This window comes from Saimiri boliviensis, chromosome X, assembly GCF_048565385.1.
Source record: "Saimiri boliviensis isolate mSaiBol1 chromosome X, mSaiBol1.pri, whole genome shotgun sequence".
Classification (NCBI taxonomy): domain Eukaryota; kingdom Metazoa; phylum Chordata; class Mammalia; order Primates; family Cebidae; genus Saimiri; species Saimiri boliviensis.
In genome coordinates, this window is record NC_133470.1 from 104,642,438 (window position 1) to 104,668,473 (window position 26,036).

Sequence of the window (26,036 nt, forward strand, 5' to 3'; positions counted from 1 at the left end):
AAATAATTTTATATTTACAGAAAAGTTGCAAACGCATTAATAGTACAAAGAATTCCTGTATTACCCTTCACCCAGTTTTCCTCACTGTTAAAATCTTATATTACTGTGGTAGATTTGTCAAAAGCAAGAAACAGGAATTGCACGTCATTACTATTAACTAAACTCCAGACTTTAGTCAGATTTCCCCAGGTTTTCTATTAATGTTATCCTTCTATTCCAATGTCTGATTTAGGGTACCACAGTGCATTCATTTGAATTTTAGCTCCCCTCTCTTCTCTGCCCTATCACCATTTCTCAGTTTTTCCCAATTTCTCATGATCTTGATGGTGACTTTCCCTTATCCTAGCTGCAGGATTTCCCTATGCAAAAATTAATAAGATTAGGTGTCATTCTAGACAAGTATCTATTATTTTTGTGGACTTGTGAGTTTAAATGGATCCTTTAGAAATTAATTAAGCTATATCTGTTCATATTGTTTTATTGAAAATTCACTCTTGTCCCTATGCCTTAAAATATAAACTTTCATTTTGCTTTTACATCTCTTAGGGGGAATTGAAAACTGTCCCTTTTCTGCTATAGTTCTTGAAGCCTCACATTTAACTCAGTGGTGCCTCATTCTAATTCCAGCTGGTCTACTTCCTTTAAAGTATTAACAGGATAAATGTGAAAAGCCTATGTTACCTGTATTTGTTACACACTTAATCAGTGACTACAATGAACATATTGAAAGCTGAAATATGTATGTAGTATTTAGATGCAATGAAAATGTGGGAGTAGGATAGTCTGCTATCAGGAAAGCCCATCTCATTATAAAGTTGATTCTCAGAATTCAAGGATATGGCACACTTTCGTGAATATATCTTTATGGATAAATGCAAAAACAGGTGGGAGAGGCAATGATGAATCACTAAAGTTTTGTACCATGATGATACTCTTTTTCCAGAATGTCTAGACAGATTTAAGTAAAATAAATAGATTTCATGTTCTGTACTATTAGTTTACCAAAAAGATTTGCCTTGGAACTCAATGGTGATTAATTATGTTGGTAAATTAGTTCCTAGAAGGTAAGCTCCTCAAAGCTCCTCTTTGACCTTCAGTAATTCTTTACATTGTTGAAGTCCTTGCACAAACTCTTTCTCTGGGCTTTCACATACTGATGTATCGCAGTCTCTCCCTACTTCTAAGGGCAGAGGGAAGATAAAGTCTTTTGGATACTGAAAATTGTTATGAACAAAACCATAGAGAAGTAAATGTGCTTGGTAAGTACAGAAAATGTGAATGAGCAAGGAATAAAGCAAGGCAGCTTTTATTTTTCCCCCCAGCTTTACTGAGGTACAATTAGCCAATAAAATTGTATATATTTTAAAGTGTACAGCATGTTGATTTGTTAGATGTATACATTGTGAAATGAGATGGCATGGATGATCCTGGCAGGCATTAAGCCAAGTGAAATAAGCCAGACACAGAAAAAACAAATATTGTATGATCTCACTCGTATGTGGAATCTTGAAGAAACTGAATGCATAGAAACAGAGAGTCAAAAGGTGGTTGCCAGGGGATGTGGGTGAAAGGGGATGGGGGAAGATGTTGGTCAAAGGTATGGCAAGGGAGATTTTAACTCACAGTTGCTACTCTCAGCTTCTCATGGGATGTCTCAATTTCAAACTAAGCAAAGAATAGGATGCAGATTTCATTATCAAAAACCTGAACCCAATGTTTCCTACAGAGCTGGAACACTTATCTTTTCAAAGGTCAAGGGACAGCTTCAGGGTACTAGTGAAATGCCTTGTTTCAGGGAATCAGTGAGCAAGAAGAGGAGTAAAGTAGGGGTACTGAGGGAAGCCGTTCTATTCAGCCTCTGCTAGAGTCTCTCCATTCCAAGTCTCACTCTTCACGTGTTATTGATCAATCATGCTGGCTCACACTGGAGAATAGGGAGTAACTTTTTTGAGAATCCAATAAGAAATCCATTTTGCTTTCCAGCCTTTCTTCACTTGTGCTTTCTAATTTGATTCTTCATGCTTTCTATGTTATAATACGTTTCCTGATCTTTTCTTCGATGCGGGTAATTTCAGACTTCAGATGAGAGAAGATGACTGATATGATTCACAGGAGTACAATTCACTTTATAGCATATTACAAGATACAAGGCATTGCTTAGAAGACCCAAGGCAACAATTGGAAATTGCTTCTCTACCTTGTAGGTTATTTAATGATAGCTGTTATGATGCAATGAGCTGATAAATGATTAATTCCTGCAGCTATTATGTGTACAAAAATCTAACCCCAAGATGGTTGTTATGTTCCTCTTCTATGGTCTAAGGAAGCCACTTTGTAAGCATGGTATAATTGAGCTACTGTGAGCAATTTTAAGTATCATTTACCAGTCTGATTTGGAAAAAATTTTCTTTATTGTGGATTCTGATACTATTACAGAAGTAATGTATCATTTTACTTAATTTCTCTGGTACCTACTCTCCCAAAAACAACTCTCTATCCCTTTTAATCACCCCCAGTCAATAATCTGATTCTTTTCTTTAAAATAGTCAAGCTTTTGTTTAAGAAATTTCCAGTGCTGATATTTGTAGGGTTGTATATTAAGACCCATTTGTATCACTGGCTTGAACTTCATGTCTTTCCACAAAGAATACTTTGATCTGTTTCTAGGGTACCAGAAGAGCACATCTGCCTTGGCAAAATTGAATATGGTTTGCTTATTATAAGCCCCTAGATAAAGGGAATGTCAACCTAAATGCGATGGTAGCTACAGAACAGATTCTGTTGAGTGTGACTGAACAATGAATAAAAGCCACACCTAGTCAGTTTGGGTGGAATGCTCACCGGAGCAGGCAAGTTGGTTCACTCTACTAAACAGGTCTGAATTGACATTTGCCGGTATGAAAGTCCACCTCTGAAAGCTTTTTGTTGGCTTTATTAAGGAAGTTCAGCAGGTAAAACAGAAGGTGTGACCCCCTAGTGTTTCTCAATGCAGTTTAAGAGAGATTGTTTCTGATGTTCCCAACAAAAAAGTATGTTGAAGTATCCCCTTGGCATAATCAGAAGGCAAATACAACCACTGTGGAAGAATGTTAGAAAGAGTAGATACAGTGGATTACCCTGAAGCAAAGCTAATGTTTTAAAATTTCGCTTTTACAATTTGGAATTTTAGTTATGAGGAAAGATTCTCACTACTGGATGTGGTGTATGTATTTATAAAGTGAATATGATACTATAGGCTGTTGAAATGTTTTTATTTGGATGTTTTTGCATATCTATACCTGTCCATATCCATATTAAAGGAATACCTGGGAAATTTCTTTAGTTTCTCTCTTTGAATGTGGTGATTCACATGGAAACAGATCCTGACATACAGGTGAACTTGACCCAGTAGAGTGTATTCATTTGATTATTTATATAGGGATTGTTGACTCAGTACATTTGGGGTTGCACTGGGGTGTGCCAAGTAATCAGGTTCCGTTGTATGCTATTTATGGCTGGTATTCCTGTGGCCAAGTTACCGAGTTCCAAACCATGAAGGCCATAAACAAGGGTTCCTCTCCAGGTTTTTCTTTATCTCAAATTGAATCATCTGATGTCTGCCTGGATCCCTCTCCGCCTTTCTACATCATTTTTATAATTCTATTTACCAAATATATTTCTCATAAACAGGCTTGTATGTTTAGCTAACATTAATATAATAAGGAACGAAGGTGATATAACACTTCAGAACCAAGAGAAAAAAACAGAAAGTTCAAATAGATGGTAGGAATGGAGATATACCAATTAATGAATAATGAATAATATTGTTTTTAATGTTTCTTCTTCTCTTTTACTAAAGGGCTACAACGTATTATAGTACCTAGGTTTATATTACTTATAAACTTAGTGACTAGAGATAAAATTGGAAAATATTTATTTACTTATTTTGAGACACAATGTCACTCTGTGGCCCAGGCTGGAGTGCAGTGGCATGATCATTGCTCAGTGTAGCAGCAAACTTCTGGGGTCAAGCCATCATCCTGCCCCAGCCTCCTGAGTAGCTGAGACTACAGGTGCACATCACCATGCCCAGATAATGTTTTTTTAAAAAAAATTTGGCCAGGCAGAGTGGCTTATGCCTGTAATCCCAACACTTTGGGAAACTGAGGTGGGAAGATCAGGAGGTCAAGAGATAGAGACCAGCCTGGCCAACATAGTGAAACCCATCTCTACTAAAAATACAAAAATTAGCTGGGCATGGTGGTGTGCACCTGTAATCCCAGTGGGAGGCTGAGGCAGGAGAATCGCTTGAACCCGGGAGATGGAGGTTGCAGTGAGCCGAGATACCACCATGCACTCCAGCCTGGCAACAGAGTGAGATTCTGTCTCAAAAAAAAAGGAAAGATTTTGAATAGAAATAGAAATGTGATTTCACTATGTTGCCTAGTCTGGTGTTGATTTCTCAACCTCAAGCAATCCTCCTGCCTTGATCTCCCAAAGTGCTGGGATGCCTGGCCTACTTTTTAATTTTTGTAAGTCAGTTGTTAAATGATACAGTACTTGAAAACAAGAGGACAAATATTCATACTAGAGTTATAATTTATTAGTTCAAACAAACTTAGTTTATTGACTGAAATATTTACTCTATAAAAAGGAGTAGTTTTGTCACGGCTCTTTTATTAAGAATTATTATTTTAAAAGGTGGCCCAGACATTTTGTAGGCTTAATAGAAAAGAAAACTGTATCCGTATTCTAAATTACCAATCTCATGGTCAGTACAGAAATTATAATATATTTAAATGAAGGTTCTACAGCAGGTTTTTTAGTTCACCTACTCGTGCAATGATGAATGATGGCGTTTCATTCTTTACTCTCGATGTGGTGACATTACCTGTTTTGTAAAGCTATTTTTGCAAAATATTCAAGTCAGGAAAAGACAGGCATTATGTAATTATAAGGTTAATATGCTCCTAATATAATTACAAGTCATGATCATGCGAACTTCCACATTGAGGTTGACCAAATCACATTACAGAAGTACCTAGAATGCTATCATGCCACAATCATCTAGATTTTACTATTTATTCTGAAAGATTCGACAAAATTTTACTTTTAGGTGTATCAGCTGAAGTCTAATGTTAGCTGTTTGTTCAACTAACATTGTTTGCAAGGTGGACTTTACCCTGAGACTAACATGAGGGGTTTAGGGATGCTCATTTGGATGGTTTCCTTCCAAGACCCTGAGACGGGTCCTAGCAATGTATTTAAAATGGGTTTGTAAAATTTGCAAAAGATATTTGTGTGTTTCGTTCTTAAAGCTCTACTTCCCCACCCAGTAGTCTAAACTTCAAACCCACAGATCCTAGATTTGCTACTCATTGCAATTATTGGTCCAAAGTATACTAGTTATTCGGGCCTTTTGCTAAGACTGTGTATGTCACATAGCTTAAAGCTTCTTTTATGTTAAAACAAAATAAATCCCCTAGCAGTCCCTTTGCTGCTTTGCCTCACTTCTGTTAATATAGACACTGTGAAATCTGTTTTTTCAAAAGTTGAATAAAAATTCTACACTTTTGCAGCCAAACAGAGGACAATTGTACATGATACCTTCTACAGTGCCCAGTTTCTTTGATAGTCACAAGTCTCAACATTATCCCTTTATCATCTTTTATATATTCCCGTGAGATAAATTAAACGTAATCTCGTCTATTTGGGGTCCTTCTCCTCTGGGGCTGGTTAGCTAGTTAGTTGGAGCCTGGTTCTAATGAGACCATGGTGGCTTGTGAGCTTCACTGTTTGTGGTCACAGTGTAATCTACAGCAAGCTACCCTGAGATTGCTTGCTGTAGATCACAAATGAGGTGATGGCTGGGAGTTTGGTGGGGTCTGTGAAAATCTCAATATGGCTCAGTAATTTGTCAATGAGAGGAGACCTCATATACAAACCTGTGGTTGCCTCACCACCTGATAATTAAAGTGGTACCCCCAAACATTTCTAATTTGCCTTAATATCCTGTAAATATCTCTTAAATATTAATGTACCCCCTTCTTTCCATAGTCTTCTCTCTTGAACCACTCTGGCTACCAGTCACATTAGCAATTCATTAATCACCTGGATTATACACGTTGTGATTTACACACTTTGTAATAAAAGTACATATTTTTATAGTATCACTAAATCACTTTTTTTTTAGAACTCTTAATTAGGTAGCTTCTAGTATGGATTTAGCCACCCTAATTTTAAAATACATACACACATATCTGAGATCCCTGTATGTACATATGTATGTATGTATGTATAAAATGCCCTGGGCTTTTCATACTGTTTGATCTAGCATTTCACATCTTTATCAACAAAGAGTTTAGGACTAGCCATCTGCCTAAAGTCTTCCTCAGTGGAGAGCAAGACTGAAGGATTTATTCCATCTCTCTGCCACCATTTTTGAAACTACTTTTACTTGTTTTTGCACTCTGATTTTTAAATTGGGTTGGTCTATTTAGTAAATCAAATATTTAGTAATCAAATGTTAATCAATGGTTTAGGAATCCATTTTTATTCAATCCAGTAAGTATTTATTGAGCATATACCCTGTGACAGGTATTTAAATGAGTGAAGGGTGGATAAAAAGATGATCAAGAAACAAACTCTACCCTCTAGGAATTCATTATGTAACAAAACTAAGACGTTGGATAAATATTTTCGGGTCCCCTTAATTTCTGATTTGTACCTGATTCTTCATATTTTTTAGCTTTCAGCCTTTCTTTTTTCCACATAGAACTATTTTTCTATTAGCCATGCAAGGTTCTGTTTTGGTTTGTGCTGTTTTGATGGTATGTTGGTGGTTTGTCATACCCCTGACAATTTTAACTTTTAACACAACTTGCACTGACATGTTCATAGTCTCCAGGTTTCCTGTGGGTTCCTTGCTTTGTTCAGCTCTTCCTGTTTATCTTCCAAAAACCCACATTTTGTTTACACCCCTTGTTAAAACTAGATAACCACTTAATTTTTTGAACCTCTTAATTGAGGTAAGATTGACACACAAAAGCTGCACATGTTCAATGTATACAAATTGATGACTTTGGAGACAAACAGGTACTCGTGATACCATCACTACAATCCATGCCACAAACTTGATTTTTTAAAAATAGTCTTTGTTTCCTACTAGAATACTAAAGTCGATTGAATTGCCATTGTTATACGGTGATCACCAAGAAAGTTTTAAGTCACTTCCTGTTCACCTCCTTGGGAACAATGTCAAAGTTACCTTGCTTATGAAGTGTCAATCATTTGCCCTCTTCCTAGGTGATATGCTGGTTTGTGTTTAGGTACTCCGTTATGGTTCCTGGCCTGCTAATGTATTTCTACTTCCAGCAAATATGGGTAGTTCTGAACCACGACTAGTGTTCTCGTTTGTGTTATCCTTTATACCTCTTATACTCACAATCACATATTGCTATTTCACCTAACTTGCCTGCCTTCAATGCTTTCTCTTACTTGGAGACTTCTCTGATTTATAAGGTCAGAAAAGCCAGATCAATGTGGGGACAATGGTTCCCTTTTGACCCCTGAACTTTTTTTTCTTAGCTCTCTCTAGAGCCATGGTGACTTACTCAATAACAAGTACAATTGGCACATAAACACCACTATCAGCTTGCAACTAATCTGGAGGTTATGTGGGTCTCCTGCAGCCTGCATTTTGGCCACTTCAGTCCCCTTGGAATATTACTCAAGGAGTGTGGAAACGATCAAGCAAATACTGTGAGAGATTATTCAATTGTGCTGTGTGTAAGTGAAGTTGGATAGAAATTAAAAATAGGTATTTCAGTGCATTTTGGAATTATCTAAAGATAGAAATATGCATGATGGCCATAAAAGGGGTTTCCTTTTGTATTATATAAATGTTTGCAAATGAGCAGTAAAATGAAGATATTGTGATGCTAGTAAAATTTAGGAATGCTATTTTTCTTGTATGAAAATTGAGTCAACAAATTGTTATCAAATGTTTACCCTTTTGTAAAAGAAAATGTCTAATCATTCAATTCTAGACAGGAACTCAGAGATGGAAGGCCCCGATTATTCTGTTGACCTTAGGCCAGGATTTTGAAAGATTTTACATTCACTTAACAATAATTGTAACCAATCTTGGATATTTTTGAGGTAACTACAAATAGATCTAGGCTACTGAGGAGATACAAAGATTGATTTGGCATAACATTTAATTTGTATTTCTTTATACTAGCTTGAGGAATAACCTGTTAAGTCACTATTCCTAAAGTGTGTGCAAACTAGAAATTTATTTGAGGCATAGTTTTGCATTAAATTGCATTGCCTCAGAATCCTTTAAGAGCAATCTGTGGTGGCTCTTAAAAATTTACCTTTATAGGATTCCAACTATTTCCCTATTCTTAGTCACTGAGTAATAATTGTTCTATAAACAAATCGTTAAGAATCCTAATATAAATATTTAAAAGAACATTTTAGTGAATACATTATTGGTTTACAAAGTCAAATATTTTCAATTTGTGGAATCTTGCTACAAATATTAAATTTACATCTTGAGATATATATATATATATATATATATATATATATATATATATATATATATAATTGGTGCTTTACTCCAGAAAGTGATGGATAATTTTAGTTTTTGAAATCCTTTAGAACCAAGGTCGGTGAACTTTCTTATAAATGGCTAGATATAAATATTTTAGGCTGTGAGGTTCAAGAGGCAAAGTTGAGGGTATTATATAGATACTTATATAACAAGAGAGGAAATAAATATTTACAGTTTTTTGTAATTCAGGTCTACTAATGAGCACAAAGAAATTTGTAGATGGACACTGGATTAAGAATTTCCTATAATTTTCATGTTTCATCAAATATTATTCTCCTAATTTTTTTCAATCATTTAAAACTGTAAAAAACATTCTTAGGCTGCTGGCTGAATTTGGCTTACTGGCCCTGCTGTGTAGAGCCTTACTCTAGAACAGAGATTCTTAACCACTAAGTAGTTCATAACCCGACACCAGGAGTGAGTGTCATGGGGTCCTTGATCTTGTTGGGATCACAAGCAACATTTTTTGCATACGTGAATTTTTCTGTGGACAGAGTCCGCAGCCTTCATCTGACTCTTGAAGAAGTCCTAGACTCAAAAAAGATTAGGAGCCACTGTTCTCTAGACATTTCATTAATTCTTAGGACACATTTCCTGAGTGCCTGATAGTTCCTAAGTACTCTGCAAGTCACTGGGAACTCATGGGAATTTCTACTGTAGGAACTGATACTACTAGAGACATGGGGAGGAATAGTTGTTAGGTAGTCTTGTTCATAAAGCCTGTTGTCATCATTCTTGCTGGTTGACAAGACTCAGAAAGATGAAAATTTATACCTGGTTATGGGAGGGAGAGCCTTCTCTTATTTTCAAGTATTTAGTAAATGATTTAGGTTAGAATGTAAATATCTGAAACATTTAAGTGTTCAGACCATTTCAGGCTATAAAGATAAATCAGAGGCAACGTATTTAAAACCTTTTCCTGTATAATAAAAATTAACCCACAGATAGGTTCATGTTAGCTCAACTGACATCAAGGGCTGAGATATATGTAGAGACAGGATTAAAGTTGCTTATTAAAGCTGAGCTTGTGAGCTTGCAAGCTGCTTGATTTAACCTGTGGCTGTTAGTCAATGCTAAGCCCTTGAATGTTCAAATTCATGAAATGGAGTAGTTACCCTGGGGCAGAGGTGGTGGTGAGAAAACAGAAATGTCCAACCGAAAATAAATAAGCCACTCAGGAGTTCCTGCCTCTGCCCCAGGATTGAGAATGGAACAGCTTGCTTCTTCTCAATAAACAGTGTTATAGAATGTATTTCATACTCAAAGAGGAAATGATTATAAGAGCTAGGATACTCATTTTAAGATCTAAAGATAGCATAGTATAGTTTGTGGTAAAACCTTTGAAAAACCTAAATGCTTTCAGCAATCCCTTTACATTTTATATATAGACGAATCATTAATTTATAGCTTTTTTCCATACATGTGGAACAGATAACAAATCTAAGAAAGTTTAAAAGTATTTCCCTAAAAAAGCAGAATTTAGCTAGGAGAATTTCCCTGGTGAGTCACCCCAAAAAAGAAAAGAAAAAAATTACAGAAGTAAAAAGATACCATAAACAGAAAGCATTGCTTACACATATATTAGACTTCAGTATTGTTAATTGATCAGCATTTATTAGTGATTAATAACTTTTTAATCTGGAAAATTCTCCCATCTCCAGGTTTTTCAGTTCAAAAATTAGTAGATGCAATAATGGTCCCACTCAGTTTTGTAAAAGGCAAAAGCAAAACGTTTGCAGGAGAATGGGATGGTGACTTCAGTGAGAAATTTACCAGGAAAAGTCGGAGACAACAAAAACTCAAGTGAAGTGCACTATTGTGTGCTTCAAAAATGCAGTTTTTCTCACCAGAGATTCTTGCTGATCTTGAGATGACTATGAATATGAATCATTACATTGATAAAGTCTGCTTTATTGCTGAAGCCTGCCTGGGTGGCTGTTTTCAGAAAATTTCCTTCTCATCATATAAAATAATGTCACATTAGCTAGTTCCTGAGCTTAACATCTCATTCCATGACAACTAACCCATATTCCTGTAGTCTGTTACATCATAAGACCTAGTTAGACTGGGTCAGCCCTTGGCTATTTGCCCCCAAACTTTATAGAGTCCCTCTCCTGAGTACTCCATCATCTTTCCTGGCACCTGGCATTCCCTTTCTACTTAAACCTCTTGGCAGCTATGCCTTTTCTACTTACCCCCGTGAGTCTTGCCAGTTTTTTGGTGCCAGATCCTTCCTGCCCTTCCTGATGTCGCAATCAGCTAATTTGATAAACTCACCTAAGGTAGAACACTGATAGGGGAGTGCTTCCTTCTAAACTGAATATGGTTTACAACAGGCTCTTCTTGGAATGCTATGTGGGTGACAATTTCAAGTCTGTGTGGGGATGGGGCAATAATATACATTGCTCCTCACTTTATATTCCACAATCTGTATTTAGAGTTGTTTCTATTAATGTAACTTAGCAGGTATGGGCACAGTTTGGCAAATGCTACAAATTCAGGGCTTTTTTTCAGTGAAAAAAATTGTAAAAAGCAAGAAAGAACACATGTGATTAGTAATACACAGTGAGACACCACCAGTTTCACAATAACTATAGAGTCATGATTAGAAATATACATTTAGTCATGATTTAGTATTCATTAAACTTTTAAAATGTGTCAGTGAGTATATCTGTCAACCAGTCATTCACTAAGTGTTGGGTGCTATAGGGCAGATGAGAACTATCAAAGAAATAAAACCACATTGATAAGAAAAGATACCCACATGTGGAACAAACTGGAAAACAGCAAAGTGATAAATAATATGGCCACAAATAATAAAGGAAATACACATATTAAACTTTTTGGTCCAGGATCTTTGAAAATAGAAAAAGCAGTAATAGCTTTTTGTATTTCGGAGGCTTTGTTTTTTTTGTGAGTTACATTCTGGTTTGTATACCATATAATCCTCTTATCTTATCTCTTCCTGCCTAACAGGGATTCCTGTAGCATTTCTGGTGTCTTCTTTTGAACTATGAGTATCATCTGGCCCCCTAGATAAAGACAAGGCTATGCAAGTCAGATTAGCTTGTGAAACAGGACCTCTAGGATGACTACAGTAAACAATAATTTCTTGTACACTTAAAAATAACTAAAAAACTATACTTAGAGTGTTTGTAACACAACGGAATGATAAATGCTTGAGGAAATAGATACTCCATTTACCCTGATGTGATCATCACACATTGTATGCATGTATCAAAATATAGATGCCTACTATGTACACATAAAAATTAAAAATTAAACAAAAACAGGACCTCTAATTTAAAAAAATAACAAAATATAATGGACTTTACTAAACTCATTGTAAATAGATATTAAAGGACTCACTTTTTCTAATTTACCCCTTTCTTCCTCAACTCCTTCCTGTGTTCCGTAATTGTCAGCGGACCAAGAAGAGAGAAGCGCAGCCAGTGTTTGGTCATACAGATAGGGCCTGTGGTAGGACACACTGCCTTACAGCCAAGCAGTATTGATGGGGAAGAGGAAGGAGAAAGGAAACGGACTGAATGCAAAGGCCATGCCTGTGTAAGGAAACAAGGAAGACGGTCCATATATGTAATGTCATTGTTGACATGGTTTTTAGGGAAAAAAGAAAGAGTTGAAGGAAACATGTTTGGAACAGACTCTAGCATTGAGATTTAATTTGGCTAATTCATGAGTGTTAAAATCATGTGGCTTATTTTATCAGCTTACAATAAAGTTATTAAAGAGATTTGTTGGCTTAAAAGCAACTCTTATATGGGAATTAGTATAAGACTAAAAATAAATCAGAAGAAACAATGGTAGATTTTGATGTGGCGTAAGTAATTTTGATGTTTCTGAAAGAAAGCCTCCATGTGTAACGATAGGAAGAATCTGTTTACCTCTAACATCTTTTTTTCTCTTTTAACCATACAGGGTTCTTTTCCTATGGCTCCGTCACTTCCAAATCCTCCCATGGCTTTCAATCCTTACATACCACATCCTGGGATGGGCCTGGTTCCAGCGGAACTTGTACCAAATACACCCGTTCTGATTCCTGGAAACCCACCTCTCGCATTGACAGGAGCCATTGGCCCAAAACCGATGCGTTCAGATAAACTGGAGGTATTTGTGAAGATATCTATAAATACCTGTAGAATAGATATTAACCTTATGGATAAAGCAGCATTCTCAGAGCCCCATGTGTTGTGTGTTTTAAATAAGAGTACCCAAATTTTTTAGCCTATGGGGTATAACCTCAGAAAAATGTTAAATAATTTTACTACTGCAATCATACCTTGATATAATGTGCATTGATTCAGCTGTATCGTAGGTCAAACAATATTTTAAGTGTACCCAGCCATAGACTGTGAGATGGCACAGGAAGCCTCTGTGGGAATGTTCCTGTTACCCAGGCTCCAGCTTTCAGAAACAGATTACTGTATTGTTAATGAGTCTCTACTTGCTAGAATAATCAAAGTGGGAATAAGTAGACAATATAACTCTCTATGATTGCAGAATGTAAAGCTATATGAATACAGAAGGTAAATAAGTCTCATAGTGCCTAAACTTCTTTCTCCATTTTAAGACTGATGTGCTAGGTAATAAATACCCCAGATGCCTAAGAAAAGAAAATCTAAAAGAAATTTCAAACAGCTTTTTGATTTATTGAAGTCCTTCATTCTTCTCTTGTTATTCTTTGTACATTGAAATAACTAGTCTTTTCTTTACAAAGTCAGCTCCATTTGCAGCCCCTTAAATGCCTGGTGATGTATTGTAATAGAATTTGATTGTACATATATCTCAGTTATAGTTCACAAGTTGACTGTGGAAAACCACCAATGCACTGCTGTGTGATAAAGACTCATCTTGGACTTTCAAAAAAAACTAATTATGCTTAAGGCTGTGTATTAACTGGAGGATTAAAACTGGTTTTCGGTAATACTTTTAAACATTTTTATTTCAACGTAAGGATAACCTTCCTTTGAGGAGAATAGCAATTTTTTTTTCTGGGAATAGAAATTCTGTCCGTTCACATCTCATAGTGAATATGGCTTTACATTATTCTTTATCTTTTTAGATTTGTTCTTAAATAATATATCCAATGTATGTATAATTTACTCTTACATTCACTGGCAAAATAAATAAAAGCCAATCAGCTTCCAGACATCAATATGGTATGTGTGTATATGCGTGTGTGTGTTCTCTCTAAGGTTTGCCGAGAGTTTCAGCGTGGAAATTGTACCCGTGGGGAGAATGATTGCCGCTATGCTCACCCTACTGATGCTTCCATGATTGAAGTGGGTGATAATACTGTGACAATCTGCATGGATTACATCAAAGGTCGATGCTCCCGGGAGAAATGCAAGTACTTTCATCCTCCTGCACACTTGCAAGCCAAACTCAAGGCAGCTCATCACCAGATGAACCATTCCGCTGCCATGGTAAGAAAAGACCTGCACTTGTGGCCTGTTTCAGAGTAAATGATTTGTATATTCCTCAATTTGTCTAATATCCTGTAACCATAATAATGGATGGTCATGAGTGGACCTTAATATGAACAGTCAAGGTTATAAGCTGGAAAAGAACAAACCTATTTATTCTACATTATGTACTAAGATTTTCTAAAGATAATTATTTAAAAGCTTTACTAATGCTTTTAACCTACTGTGCTCTTTTTCCCATTTTCAGAGAAAGGATAAATTATATGATTTAAACAGTCAGTTATTTTTGAGTGCTTTTATAGTTTCACTACCCTCAATATCCTAGAGGGGCAGAAAGTTGCTTCTGCTCTGTGAGCCACTTTCATGGGCACTTTGCTACTAACATCCTTAATGCCTTTAAAAACAGCACACTTAAAACATAGGATATTAAGTAGGTTCCAGTTTCCTAAAGGTTAAGGCCACCTTCCTCTCTGAAGGCATAGTATCAAGGAGAGGAGCCTGCTTAGTCTAGAGGGATATTTTTATGTGGTTGGGAGCAGAGGCCTGACTTTTTTGTTTGTTTGGTTGGTTGGTTGGTTGGTTTTTTTGTTTCGAGATGGAGTCTCGCTCTGTCACCTAGGCTGGAGTGTAGTGGCAAGATCTCGGCTCACTGCCACCTCCGTCTCCCTGGTTCAAGCAATTCTCCAGCCTTAGCCTCCTGAGTAGCTAGGACTAAAGGCACGTGCCACTGCTTCCGGCGAATTTTTGTATTTTTTTTTTGTAGAGACTGAGTTTCACCATGTTGGCCAGGCTGATTTTGAACTCCTGACCTCAGGTGATCCACCTGCCTCAGCCTCCCAAAGTGCTGGGATTACAGGCATGAGCCACTGCACCCCGCCCAGAGGCCTAACTTTTAAGTTGCCGTAGAAAGCCAATTTTAGGGGAACAGTTAGTGCTGCTTAGTAACACTGAAAGGTAGGAAGCAGGAAAAATACTTGTGTAACACTGCAGTGTGATCACTTAAAACGAGCAATTCTTGTGACTGAAGTTTGCCACAGCTGTCCATTGTTTTGATGTGCTGCTTGCTAGTATGTCTTTCTTTTTCTACCTGGACCTTTCCTTGTGTAATAAGGCATAACAGCCCCAATAAAGGACAAAACCCACAGGAAACCTCATGTTCCCTGGGTGTGGAAAAAGCACTGAAATGACCCTGAAGCCTGGGAGATGCACTGTGAGCTCAATCTCCTCGCAAACATTCATAGTTCAGACTCCCATGACAGAGACTTTGCCTATTCACAACAGAGAGACGCTTATTTTCAAACATCCCTATTAAGAAGGTTTTCCTCATACTGAGTTGAAATTTATCTTGCTGCAACTGGAACTTCACAAAAGAAGTCAATCTCTGTTCCAAGTGAGAGTGACTGTCATGTTTCCTCTCTAAGCCAAATACTGCAAATTTCTCCTACTTTTGCCAGCAGGTCATGGTTTCAAGGACACAGTACCATTTTCGGACTGGCTCTGCTTTTTTTTCAGAACTGAACTCATTACATCATGAAGGATCTGAGCACCAAAGTAGAACAAACTTATTTTCTCCCTTGATCGGAGCAACGTAGTCTGTTAATGAATATTTAAAAAGACTTTACCAAATGCTTTTTGTCTTAAATGCTTTTGAATGGGAGAAATTTCAGCTATGAAAATGGCTTTGTATGCAGCTGTCCATTTCTGATTATTTGAGTGCGTTTGATAGAATGCAAAGGTTACAAGTCAGCCCCAAATTTCCATGTAGAGAGCTAAATATTACATCATAGGTCTTCAATTGTTATTTGTGAATAGCAACATAAAATTCCCTTTTAAGTAACTGATCACAGCAGGATCTTAGCAGTGAGATCAAGTTGGCCCATAGGAATTTGATAGAGGTAAGATTAAATAAAGGAGGGATTCACGAAGAAATTCAAGCTTTTTGTATTTTTTAAGGACTCATGCTTTGTAGAAGAGATTTTTACCTTGTTCATGTATATAGCTCATGTTGAGTTCACGAAAAGCAATTTGTATTAAAAAATAAACAAAAAAAGACATGAAGGGTTGATACTTAGTTCATCCACAGTCTCACACCTCTCTGACAGGTTTATGAGTTTAATAGTACAAGCACCAGCCAATCGGAACCGGGCACTGACCCATCAGGATAAACCCCAGCCATAAACAAGCCATACTACCTTACCAGCATCTACCTGTCAAATGTTCTTCTAGGTTTCGCCCCAATTTGTAGTTTACTAGGCAACATAACTTTGGTTCTGATGATCATACCATGCTGCCAACTTTCAAGAGAAAGGGATACTCCCCATTTATACCAAAGGGAAATCTTTTTAACAATCCGTTAAGTAAGTCGTCTGCCTTAGTCAGTTAAAATGTTCAGCAAAACTATTTTCTCCCAATGGTGATAAAAAGCATTTGAAATAACAGATTTTGTTTTATAGTTTCTGATTTTAATCTTGACCTTTGTCATCTGGCCCGCTGGGATAAATTTGGAAATTTTGTTTTTAAAGCTCCTCAACTTATTTTATCTTACTCTTCTGGCATGTTTCTCTTCATTTAGGTGAAATAAAAAGCAGACCTGTTGCAATGTGTGCACTAACCTAGAGTTCCCAAAAGAAAATAGAGATACGTTGAGACCTTTGTTATTCACAGGAACGAGGTCATGGCATTACCCTTTGGACACATGGCAGGATGGTTACTGAACACAAGTATTCCTGTTTCCTTAAAAATTTGGAACATACCTAATTGTTGTTGCTGGGACATGTTTATTAAGTAACGTGCAGTTTGCTGAGAGAAAAAAAAAAAAGTAAAGTAGTGTTAAACTTCTCCAAAGAATCTGATCCAGGGGCAAGTTTGACTGATTATTATAAGCACAGTGAGATCTTGAAAAAACTGTAGACATGAAAGGATACTTTTAAAATGCTAAAAGATTTTAGAATTAAGCCTTATAAGAACTTAAAGCAAATGGTACATACTGAAATGCATAGCAAGCCTCCATAAATAAGAACTGCATATATTTTGCTTACTATCTATATAGTACCTGGATGAGTAGGCGGTGGGGGAGGATATATTCATTTGCTTCTTCCTTACATGTTAGGAAATATACAGTTTTAGGATTTGAACTGGAAGTGTTTATATAAATTGGATTTTATTTTATGGGATGACAGTGTCAGACTCTTATCTACCAACATCTGTTTTATCACCTATATGCCATTTATGTCCTAGATCTGTATTGGAGTTTTATCTGGCAGAAATGTCTTTCCTGCTATATCTGTTGCTTCTGCTAATCTCACTTCTATAGATTCATAGATGAGTATCCCTGAGATATTAGTTTTAAATGATTGTTTGCTGTAATAGATTTTTGTCACATCCTGCTCAAATGAGGTCTAAATTAGTGAAGTTGAAAACCCTTTTTTTTTTTTTTTCTTTTTGCATTTTTTTCAGTTTTGGATTACTGCTCATCTAGTGGACTGCCTTTTTTTCTTTTTTCCCTTAAGACAGGCTCTCACTCTGTTACTCAGGCTGGAGTGCAGTGGTGTGGTCTCAGCTCACTGCAGCCCTGACCTGCTGGGCTTAAGCAGTCCTCTCTCAGCCTCCCAAGTAGCTGGACCACAGGAATGCACCACCATGCCTGGCTAATTTTTCTATTTTTTTGTAGAGATGGGGTTTTGCCATATTGCCCAGGCTGGTCTCAAACTCCTGAGCTCAAACAATCTGCTGATCTCAGCCTCCCAAAGTGTTGGGATTACAGGCATGAGCCACTGCACACAGCTGTGAACCCCCTTATCTCTGCAGTTGGTTACGTTGCTGTGGGGCCACTGCTTATCCAATGTCTTGCCCAATGGATACCGTTATGGAGGATTTCTAGGACGTACCTTATGTAAGTGGTGCTTGCTTCGTTTGAGTACATTTGTTACTTTCTCTAGTACTAGTACCATCTCTCGCCCTACAGGCCCTGCAGCCTGGTACACTGCAACTGATACCAAAGAGATCAGCACTGGAAAAGCCAAACGGTGCCACCCCGGTGTTTAATCCCGGTGTTTTCCACTGCCAACAGGCTCTGACTAACCTGCCGCTCCCCCAGCCGGCGTATATCCCTGCAGGTGAGAACCCAGCTCTGGGCACTGCAGCAAGCTTGGTGATGTTGTGAATGTATACAATGCAAAGCAGCTTTCAAAGAGCTTTTGTAGGGGGACTGTCGACATGTATTTTGAATAAAAATAAAACAAGGAAGTTATGCTTCTTTGCTGTTATCTAGAACTACTTGTTTTTTTATAATTCATGAAAATTCATGGTTTGAAATCAAACTAGGAAAAGGTATCAACATTTTTCTTTTTACCATTTCTTGGTTTTTGCTTATGGTTAATTCACTTGGTTTAGTCTCAAACTAATTCCTTGACTCTTAGGTATCATTTTCACAGACAGTAAACTGCTGTCAAAAAAAAAAAAAAAAAAAAAAAAAAAGAAAAGAAAAGAAAAGAAAAGAAAGAAAGAAAAAGAAAAAGAAAACAAAAATTCCCAGCTTCAATATTGTAAAAATGCATTGTCTGTATATTTTTGATATGCCAAAGGTAGTTAAAATAAAATTACCCTTAAATGCACAGTATAGTATAGTTTACATTAAAAAGATAGTTTTAGCCTTGAATCAGTTTAGCTCTTGAATCAGTTTAGCTCTTGAATCAGTTAATATAAAATACATAGCAATTTATATTTTCTGACATTTTGCAGCATATTTTGTTATCCCCTACATTCAGCTATATTTAAAAGCCTGTTTTGCCCCGAATCAAGTAGAAAATGTTAAGCCAGAAATTTGTTCAAGTAGATATTATATATTAGGGGGAAATAATTTACTTCCAGTGGTTTAGTAGTCTCTTAGGAATAAGTTGGGAGTACAGTAGGTTTGTTTTTGTGGTTTTTTGTTTTTTGTTTTTTTGCCAGAATGCTAAATACCCCAGTTTGGAAACTATTTTTAAATGAAAATAACATACGTTTAAAAAAAATAATTTGGCCGGGCGCGGTGGCTCAAGCTTGTAATCCCAGCACTTTGGGAGGCCGAGGCGGGTGGATCACGAGGTCAAGAGATCGAGACCATCCTGGTCAACATGGTGAAACCCCGTCTCTACTAAAAATACAAAAAATTAGCTGGGCATGGTGGTGCGTGCCTGTAATCCCAGCTACTCAGGAGGCTGAGGCAGGAGAATTGCCTGAACCCAGGAGGTGGAGGTTGCGGTGAGCCAAGATCGCACCATTGCACTCCAGTCTGGGTAACAAGAGCGAAACTCCCTCTCAAAATAATAATAATAATAATAATAATAATAATAATAATTTAGAAATACTTGTTAATACCGGGACTTGAGAAAACTTATTGGCTAATTAGTAAATAAATCTGTTAATTAATTTTTAAAGGTACCATAAAACACTAGTCTTTAATTAGTAACCACAGTAATCCTTCATGCCATCATTAAAATAATACAATTTTTATACATTTACATAATAGTTTCTGAGAGGAAATATGGAATTCTTCAGCACTTTCTTACATCCCTTATAATAAGTAGCTGCTGATACCTAACAATTTAGACATGTTCTCCCAACCTAAGAAAAAAACCATACAACGTCCACTCAGCAAAAATAAAACCAGTATGAGTTGATATGACTTTATTCCTGGTATTTTTTTTCTTCAAAAATTATGGTAACTTACCTACACGTTAGATCACTCTACCTTGGCTACTTCTAATTTGTATTATAGCTATGGAATGAATTCAGTAGTCAAGGTGGTTGAATATAATAAAATGTATGTTCACTATAGGTTTTCTTAATACTACAGTTACTTTGGTTCCAAGTTTGAACTTTTTGCCAGATTTGGCCAACATAAAATCTAGTTTTATAAGCAAAAATGTTAGAAAAATTCCCTTCCCCTTAATTAGTAGCAACATAAAAGCCTGTCCAGCTAAGAGGTCTCTCTTAAGGGAAAGCCTGTTTGCCATATATTCATAGTTAAGTCCTGCTGACTATGAGACAGTGGAGGAGACAGTGTTAACAGATTAATACTCTAAACAGAAATACAGACACCAGATACAAGATTCTGGAGTGTATTTTAAAAATGATACGTATAATAAATTTAAATTATCTTTCTTATGATAAAAATTATTTAGGATGCATTTGTCCACAATAAATATGTAATTTAAGTGAGCAGATTCTTTTACAGAAAAATTATAGCTCATTTTGTACCTAAGAATCCAAGAATTATTTCGATTACCTGGGTTTCTGATCTTAAAGCTAATCTGTAATTGTAAACATGGGAAATTGTTGGACTTGCATGTGCTGAGTAATTGATACTGCAAAGAAATAATCTTTCTAGTTAAAATAAATGTATTTCTATCAGTAAATTCTTAATAATCAAATATCTCTTTTTCTTTACTTTCCATGCTTTTCTGCATGGTGTACAGGGCCAATCCTGTGCATGGCACCCGCTTCAAGTATTGGTAGGTTTTTCTACAAAAATTCTCAACATTTTCTAATCTGAAAAATGTGTTTTTCTGTTGTGACTATGAAAGATGAATGACTGAAAGATGTGGCTGGAAATTTTCTGGGTATGTTAAGGTTTAACATGGTGCTTTCTGTTTTATGCCTTTGTAGCATCAAAATAGTCCTGCTTTCTCAAGTCCTGGTTGGTTGCCACTGTGGCCAAATTCTGGCCCTGTCATTTCTCTCTTTCTACCCTAACAATAGCAACTGAAATATTTTAAAAGGTTCCTTTTTCAATATTTGAAACTAGCCAGACTGGGCAGTTTTGTTCTTTGCTTAACATGTATTATTTAAAAATTGTAAAATACTTAAAATGTCTAACTCGTAAAGTACAATGAAACAATTCCTCCCTGAAAAAGTTATCTATAGGATTTAAAGCATTCAGTGTTCCCATGTTGCAAGAGGATAAGTTCAGCAAAGTCAGAGCATTCTGCAGTGTTCTGTAATGAATTCTGTAGTGTCCTAGTCTGAAGCGCCATTAGCACAGAAGCTAGGCACAACAGAATCATTTTTAAATGACTCTGGGTGTTATGTGATTTTTTAACAAGCAGTTGCACACAGATCCTTTTGTTAGCCACTAACGCAATATGGTAATCATCTCCAAACCATTTTATTCAGCACTAATACTGAAGAGCATGAGAAAGGAATGGGGAGTTCACAGCTCCTACAGTCCTCATGGGCACCAGGAACAGGAGAAAATAGCGCTGTTTTATGCAAGGAGAAATGATCCCACCCTGTCCCATTCTACCATCTCATATCAATCCAGGCCATCCCCACCCTTTTGAGAGTTTGCAACAAATTGACTTTTGTCACCTTGGTGGACCAGAGTAGATACAGATCCTCAAAGGCACCACTAAGAGGCTTCTTGAGAATAAAGGTCAAAATGGCAACCACATAGTAGCAGCACTCACTAACACAGTGAGGTCTGAACCCTGGCAATTGAGGTGAGGTCCCTGTTAACTGAGGGTTTGGCTGTCTTCTGTAGGAATAGTAAACATTTCTATTAATACCAACAGGAGCACAATATGTATACATTGTCATCATAATGTATACAATTAGACTTCTGCAAGTTTGAGAAATGTGTCTTTGCCTTCATATTTTGTGAGCTTTCTTGGAGATGTTCCCTTGTCCATTCACTTTCAGAGCTCTGCTTAGGAATGCAAACTGCATTCTTTAGTGAGTCTGCTTCCTGTACAATTACTGCACTCCCAAAGGGAAAACAAGAGTGTTTTTAGAATTGGCATGTGAGACAACAGGGATGGCTCTGGGCAATGGGTAACTAGAGATATAGAGATAAGGAGAAGGGATAACTATGGAGTTTCTGTTAATCACCATTTGGGGTACATTCTCAGTCTCTGTGGCATTGCACATGTCAATTTCTCTCGCGCGCGTGCTCTCTCTCTCTCTCTCTCTGGCCATTCATTTTCTCTGTAGATTTTCAGAAAATCTGAATTTAATCTTTGTAGACATGATAAATTATTACATATGTATGCTTGCCATTCACACATTAATTCCCTAGTTTGCTTTCTGAAATGAGCTAGACATCAGAAAGCAGCCCGAACACTTTCTAAATGAGATAGGAACTAGAAAAGGCAAAGAGAAAACATCCTGCAAGAGATTTCACAGCTACTAACCATTGTAGCTGTAATAGTTGCTGTGAGGACAAGATTTACTATGAAGTACTCTATGTATTTGATAAATGGCCAAAGTTTCCTAGGCATTTGCTAGAGATGTACTTAAAACCCTGCATGCATAGTTTACTGTATTATTCATATCTACCCCCCCTGCCACATACCAACCAGTCCACTTACCATGTCTTTGCATGAAGATGAGGTAAGTATACATATAACTGTCCATTTGCCCTTGCAAATCTAGTGACAGCATTCATGTCCGTAAGTCAGTGAGCGTAAATTCCAATTTATGATTCCCTAATTCCATTTTGAATGTGCAATCCAGTTACTTGTCTGTTTAGCTTCAGATAGATAGATAGCCCTTGTAACATCAGATTTTTGTTTTCATATGCATTCATTATAGCTCCTTCTAAAAATTTAGGCTTTTGAGTAAACTACAATGGGATTCTGCTCGAAAACTTACTAAATGTTGAGAATGGTTCCATATTCCATATTGGTAACTATAATTGGCTTTCCCCTTTTCTCTTTTTAATTTTCCCCCTTCCATGCTGTGTTGCTTTGCACTGACTGTGATTGCATGAACACCCTGATGTATTCGTCATTATGATGTCACATTGCTTGTTGCTGTGATACCTACCACACCTCATTCCATCATAAATGTCATGGTTGCATAAATCCTCCACGCTCCTGTGTGTTGCTTCTATGGTTTTCAACTGAAAGTGCCCATGATGCACGGTGCTACACCTACCGCTGTGTCTGCAGCAACAACACCTGCCACCAGCGTTCCCTTCGCTGCAACAACTACAGGCAATCAGGTTTGGCCATTTATTTCAGCTGTTCAGATCGAGATAACTACAATGTTTTGGTAAAGCACAGTATATGCTTTTCGGATTGGTGAGATTCTTGTGTGTTTCTTAAGCCATTGTCACATTTAGAGTTTTTATTTGTGTGTATATTCTAGAGTGCTGTATGTGCTTTGCTATTCATTCCAAGATGAATCAGTGGAGTTTTGCTCATTTTTAATTGGTTACCAGATGTCGCTCTTCATATTCTATATCTAATTGTTGGTAACAGACCAATCCTCAAATGTATATACTTAATATTTCTTAAATGCTTCCTCATTGGTCAAGAGAAGAATTTATTTTATTTTACTGCCATTTTTTATTATTGTGTTTAAACTTTGGCTTGGTACAGTCATCACCTTTCCCTTCAAATCCACTGGAAAGAAAACAAAATATCACATTTCTTTCCAAGACACAGATATCCTTACCATTTCTCAGTGATCGCGTTAGAAGTTCCTTCTCATATGGACATTAGATGCGCTTGTTTCTTTGATTTTATTTGCTTTAGATATTTCTAGGCAGAGTTCACAAGGCAAATTATAAGTCTGGGGGGAGTATTCAAATTATAAGGAGATACATAGAATAAGTATTGTATAATATTAGGGCCATTTTGCCTTATTAAAGTGGTAACCATACTTATAGACTAACAGTTCCACATATATAACAACATAAACAGAATTATCTCAAGAAACTATTTTAATCTAAAATCTTTTTTACTACTATAGATGCCCCAATTATCAGTAGATGAACTGAATAGCAGCATGTTTGTTTCACAGATGTAGACGTTCCCAGTAGAACAGTAAGTTTCTTTAAGTATTAATATAAATAACATTTATAGGTTACCTTTTTTATTTGCACAATTGCACTTACTAAAAGGCTTTAGTAAATATTTTCTTTAATAGACATTTCTTGTGACTTAGAGTTTGATTTACACACTATACGTTTTCCAAATTGAAATGTGAGAGCAAATATGCAATATTTTTCATATGGCAATGACAGATGGTACTGTCTTTTCCCAATGAGCTTACACATTCTTGAATGTTTTCCTGTTATTAAAGGAATATGATTTCTTAGCCATAGGCACAGATTACTTTTGAGTAGTAATTCTTTAACCATTTTATAGCTTCATTTTTTTTTTTTTTTTTGAAAATCAAATTTCAGGATTTCACTGAGATGATTATCTTAAACACAGTAAGGACTATGCTTCTCATGTGACATTGTTTTGAATTTTGAGTGACATAATTTAGTAATTGAGTCATTATTTTCATTCCAATCATGTCTCTTTTTAAAAATTTTGGTTGTTGTTGTGGCATTTTTTTTTTCCTCCTTTACCCTCGATCTCCTCATTGCCTGGTGCTCATTATGGCACACACTTCATTCGAGCAACCATTCACTTAGAACATGTGACTTCTGAAGCCACTGAAGACTCCTGGGTATTTTAATTAATTCTAGGGACTTACTAAAATAGTGTACCAACTCTGAATTGCATACCTTCGTCATCGAAAGTTTGAAGTTCTCACACCTGGAGTGTGTCATTTGGCTGAAGGAGGCAGCAGTTCTGTTACCTAGTGAACTAATTCCCGAGATCCCAGCTAGCCCTTCTTTCCTGCTGAGGACACACGAGCTCAGAACACTAAGTGTTCTGGACAGAGCTGATAGCTGACTGGACATTAAATAAACATGTCCCCTCGATCATAAGGAAGGATTTTAAAAGATACCTTTGAGTACATGGGATAAATGAAGGAGCTATAAATTGTAATCATTTCCAGGGGTGTCATTTGGTATAGTGGCAGCTTGGGAATAGCACTAAACATGAGAATGTAGGTTTTGCCAACATTTGCCCAACTTTCATGTGTTGCTTTACATCAAGGTAAACAAAAGTTGTCAAATTAACTTCTCAACAGAGCATGTTTGGGAAGAGTGATTCCTTTTTGCTTGATTTTGTTAGCAAATATAGAGGTATTTGGTGGAACATAATCACTTCAAAATGTAATTGGTGCCGAAAATGTCTCTAAAGTTTAAAAATGTAATTTTGTACAATACAATGCCCAGATTTCACAATTAGGCTATTTCTGCATGGCTCTAAAACATTCAGAGAAAAAGTTGAAAGTGTATTTAATATTTGCATATTTCAAAATGTTTGGTAGCAAACATGTTTTCTCTGTACATGCCAGTTGAAAGAGGTGGACACATGGGTGGACATCCAATGAAAAGTTTTGGCACTGAGTAGATAGATAATGCCTTTAACGTTGGAGTGTGTCTCTATTAGCTTAGGGCAGTTCTCCACATTAGCACTCAAAAAGTACCATAGACTATCATATATACATGGCTCTTTCATGATTATTCTCAGTAGTCCCATTTCAATGTGAAATTCAGAGTGAGGATATTTTGGCACTGTTGAACAGACACAACTGGAACAAGACCTGCACTCTATTGATTATTTGTTCAGTAACCCTTCAATATTTCTCACTCTTTTTTTCTGTCTTTTTTTTTTTTTTTTTTTTTTTTTCCATTTCAGCTGAAATACTGAACAGCAGAGTTATGGAGTATCAGAATCTTTCCATGGAAACCTCCATATGGCCTTTCTATATATATTCTTGTATTTCTTCTTCTACCAACACTACAATAAGCGTGGTACAGTCAATATATTAAGCAAAGCAAACCTGCCAGCCAGCAAATTCAAATAAAAAATAAAGCATTAAAAATCAATGGAGATGTTAAAACAGAACATGAATAGAAAACTAATAACTACCATCCATCTTATTTGAATTATCAAGCAGAACATGACCATAAAATTTGGTAACTTGTTACATTACTCTTTGTCATTTTCTAATAACCATGCTAAGTGAATTTCCAGAGTGAGCTATTGGCTTACTGTATGCATTCTTGGTGGCTAAATTATTCATCTGTTTTTGAATTTGTTTACAAGATAGTCTATTGGGTTGATTCAGGATGTTAACAAATATATTCAGTACCATTT

General features: G+C 36.5%; 1 protein-coding gene across 3 annotated transcripts in view; it reads left to right on the top strand.

Moving 5' to 3' along the window:
- The window catches only part of MBNL3 (muscleblind like splicing regulator 3), a 108,314-nt gene extending 82,649 nt beyond the window's left edge, over nt 1-25,665 (top strand). For all 3 annotated transcript variants that reach the window (XM_074392161.1, XM_074392160.1, XM_074392159.1), the window contains 7 exons: nt 12,539-12,727; nt 13,816-14,046; nt 18,011-18,161; nt 20,505-20,540; nt 22,935-23,029; nt 23,782-23,855; nt 25,575-25,665. In XM_074392161.1, coding sequence (XP_074248262.1) covers nt 12,539-12,727; nt 13,816-14,046; nt 18,011-18,161; nt 20,505-20,540; nt 22,935-23,029; nt 23,782-23,838 — 759 coding nt within the window. In that variant the 3' untranslated portion in view covers nt 23,839-23,855; nt 25,575-25,665. The remainder of the gene's footprint in view (nt 1-12,538; nt 12,728-13,815; nt 14,047-18,010; nt 18,162-20,504; nt 20,541-22,934; nt 23,030-23,781; nt 23,856-25,574) is intronic.
- The last annotated feature ends 371 nt before the right edge of the window (nt 25,666-26,036 follow it).